This window comes from Rhagoletis zephyria, unplaced genomic scaffold (assembly GCF_001687245.7).
Source record: "Rhagoletis zephyria isolate East Lansing unplaced genomic scaffold, Rhagoletis_zephyria_1.1 Rzeph_scaffold_09707, whole genome shotgun sequence".
Taxonomy (NCBI): Eukaryota; Metazoa; Arthropoda; class Insecta; order Diptera; family Tephritidae; genus Rhagoletis; species Rhagoletis zephyria.
The window spans coordinates 390-3,510 of record NW_016166785.1 but is presented as its reverse complement, the minus strand read 5'-3'; the positions used below and the strand labels follow the sequence as shown (position 1 = coordinate 3,510).

The 3,121-nt window shown below is 36.8% G+C and overlaps 1 protein-coding gene across 3 annotated transcripts; it reads left to right on the top strand.

Annotated features, from left to right (window-relative positions):
- The first annotated feature begins 370 nt into the window (after positions 1–370).
- On the top strand, positions 371–2,535 carry LOC108375969 (oocyte zinc finger protein XlCOF8.4-like). Of its 3 annotated transcripts, none has more exons than XM_017632132.1 (4): positions 371–426; positions 556–723; positions 804–1,347; positions 1,415–2,535. In XM_017632132.1, exons 3-4 carry the CDS (start codon positions 832–834, stop codon positions 2,231–2,233), a joined length of 1,335 nt encoding a protein of 444 aa, XP_017487621.1. In that variant the 5' UTR covers positions 371–426; positions 556–723; positions 804–831; the 3' UTR covers positions 2,234–2,535. The 3 variants fall into 3 exon arrangements, with proteins under 3 accessions (XP_017487621.1, XP_017487619.1, XP_017487620.1); XM_017632131.1 differs by having other exon boundaries at positions 403–482; XM_017632130.1 differs by having other exon boundaries at positions 398–723.
- The last annotated feature ends 586 nt before the right edge of the window (positions 2,536–3,121 follow it).

Below are 3,121 nucleotides of genomic sequence, written 5' to 3'. Positions count from 1 at the left end.
TGACTTTAATTCTTCTAGAACTGAAAGCCATGCATTTATTTGACGTCTTAGCAATAACATTAGAACTAAAAACACTTCAAGACCGTGAGGTAGGTGTGATTTTTTGTCAAGTTTTTCACTAGCTCTGCCGACTCAGAAATTTTCATTCCCCTATAAGAGTTCAGAAATTTATAATCCGGAGTACTTTTCTTTCAATTGGTACAACAGCTGGATTCCTACATTTGCTATCGCTCATTTTGTTTTCCAAAAGTCTCCAAAAGTATAGCAGACGCCCCTAAAAACACGCAACATTCAGAAATACTCTCCGTAAGTATTGAACGTATAACAGGCGCTTAATGGCTTCAAAAAATATGAGTGCAAACAGACCCTTACAAATTGTACTAGAGACTGTTGGCAATGTCGCAGGAAATAACTTGTCTTTCAGCCGTACGTAGCGAGCGCAGAAAAAGTACCCTGTTTTTAAAACTTAATTCTATAACTAAGTATATACGTATAAACACAAATATTTAATAATATGCACAAATTGCATTAAAAATTAACTGCTGATATATTAAGGTTGTCCCGTGGGAAGAAAATTAAGTTGGTGCCTTCAAGCAACAGAGGTGTTAGTAAATCTGTTACAAGTAGGGGTGGGCAGCGAGGATAGTAAAAACAAACGAGAACGCCTACTGAAAAGTAGCTATAAAGGAAAACTTAAATTATATTTAGATTCCAAATAACAAGGTATGATCAATATATGTCCATCTATTCATGCGTGGTATATACTACAGAATTATTACGCAAAATTTTCTTAAACATTTTAGCAAAATTAAGTTGAAAATACTGACAAAAATGTCTACATTAAGTGACACGCCCACGCAAGAAGAGATGACGTCAGCTGCAACGCCGGCGGTATTACCAACGAGTATGTGTGGGAGTGACTACAAAATACCTAATGAAAGTAACACACAAATCAAGGGATCGGTTGCTGTCCCTCCAGCATTGCAATCGGAAATAAAACACGAGCCGCCAGAAGAAATTTATGATACTCCACATGATATGTCAAATTCGTATGACACATATAATAATAGTAACACCAATAGTCCGAAAATTCGTCTTACGCCCACTATTAAACTAATGCCGCTGCCGAATCCTGTGGATCCTAAACGGAGGTTTGCTTGCCCCTATGAAAATTGCACGAAAAGTTATGGAAAAAGTTCCCACCTTCGTTCACATTTAACCTGGCACACTGGCATCAAACCGTTTGTGTGTTCGGAATTGAACTGCGGTAAGGGATTTACAAGATCCGATGAGCTTAACCGTCATTTGAGAACGCATACAGGAGAAAAGCCCTTCGAATGCATACAGGTGCGCAATTTATATGAGTATTTTCGTAATAATTAAAAAGTATTAAACATTTTATATAACTTTACAGTGTACAAAAAAGTTCGCACGTAGTGATCACCTTACTAAGCACCTTGCCACTCATGCAAAGCAAATGCAAAATAGCTTCAGCAGCGCCAAAAAGCCACGAACCCAAGTAGATGGAAACCGTACAAAAAAAGAAAGTTATGCGATTGAATCAGCCGATTCGAAAAATAACTTTGAGGATACCGATAACATAGAAAAAGAAATCCAATATGGGAACGGTATGCATTTTATGGCGACGCTTCAACAAAATCGCAGTAATGTAGAATCGAAAAATTCAACTGGATCCGAATCTAAGCCAATAGCTGAACATGTCACTGATGACGCCTTGCTTGATCATAGACCGATAAAAATAAAATTGGAACGGCCTGAAAACAGTAACGAATATCACGTTGTATCACCAGATACGAGAGTAACTGGTCTGTTTTCTAAGGCTCCGAAGGAAAATACCTCTAATTCGGGATCAGATTATCAATTGCCTAAATTGGCATCCCCAGTCGACGAATTCAAACCCGAATCACAGCCACCAAATTGTTGCACTTCCACAGAAATAAAAAAGGATCATAGTACCGTAAGTATATCAGCTGACGGTGCATTTATGGGATGGCCAGAGATCGGGAAGGAAAGTTTGGAGGAAACTCATGACCCACATCGTCCTTGGCGATGTAAGTTATGTACGAAATCTTTTAAAAGACAGGACGATCTTAATCGCCACCTTCGCACGCATACTGGAGAGAAACCATTCGCATGTGTAGCATGTGAGCGACGGTTTATGCGTAGCGATCATTTAAAGAAGCATCTCAAAACACATACTAATTTGCGGTAGTCGTATTAAACAAATGATTGGAATGTGTACAAAATATCAGTATGCATACATAATATGTAGGTATATTTAAATTTGAATCTGTCGTTTATAATGCATACTTTTGAGGGGTTAAATCAAGAAATAAACTGTTAGTTTTGTTCGTTTTTCGTTATATCCAACTATAGAAAATCGAAGCAAAATACAGACTAGCCGTTTTAAGTATTATAATTTTTATCTGATATAAAAATAGGCCCTTATAATATATACATTTATATGTATGTATGGGCTTGTTCGAGTCGCAATCAAAACAGCAGTGTTGGGCGAATTATTNATCTGTCGTTTATAATGCATACTGTTGAGGGGTTAAATCAAGAAATAAACTGTTAGTTTTGTTCGTTTTTCGTTATATCCAACTATAGAAAATCGAAGCAAAATACAGACTAGCCGTTTTAAGTATTATAATTTTTATCTGATATAAAAATAGGCCCTTATAATATATACATTTATATGTATGTATGGGCTTGTTCGAGTCGCAATCAAAACAGCAGTGTTGGGCGAATTATTAAAGTACCACATTCGGTGTGAATTTCTAGCAACGTATTATCTGTTGGCCAGTTGCAACAGTGTTCTAAATTTTCATCAGTAGCGCGGTAATGCCGATTTTATAACGTGGCTCGAACAGCCCCTATGTATTTACATACATATGTATGCATGTGTAAATAGAAAACGACACTTATTGCAAATATGTTAGTCGTATTAAGGAATACTAGGTTCTTAGTTTTTAGTAAATGATTATCTTTGTTTAAGTAATANTCGTATTATCTGTTGGCCAGTTGCAACAGTGTTCTAAATTTTCATCAGTACGGCGGTAATGCCGATTTTATAACGTGGCTCGAACAGCCCCTATGT

Excerpts from the sequence above, each read along its gene's own strand:
- LOC108375969 (XM_017632132.1), top strand. The coding sequence starts at position 832 with ATGTCTACATTAAGTGACACGCCCACGCAAGAAGAGATGACGTCAGCT. Across the intron at positions 1,348-1,414 it reads AGCCCTTCGAATGCATACAG|TGTACAAAAAAGTTCGCACG; the intron begins GTGCGCAATTTA and ends ATAACTTTACAG.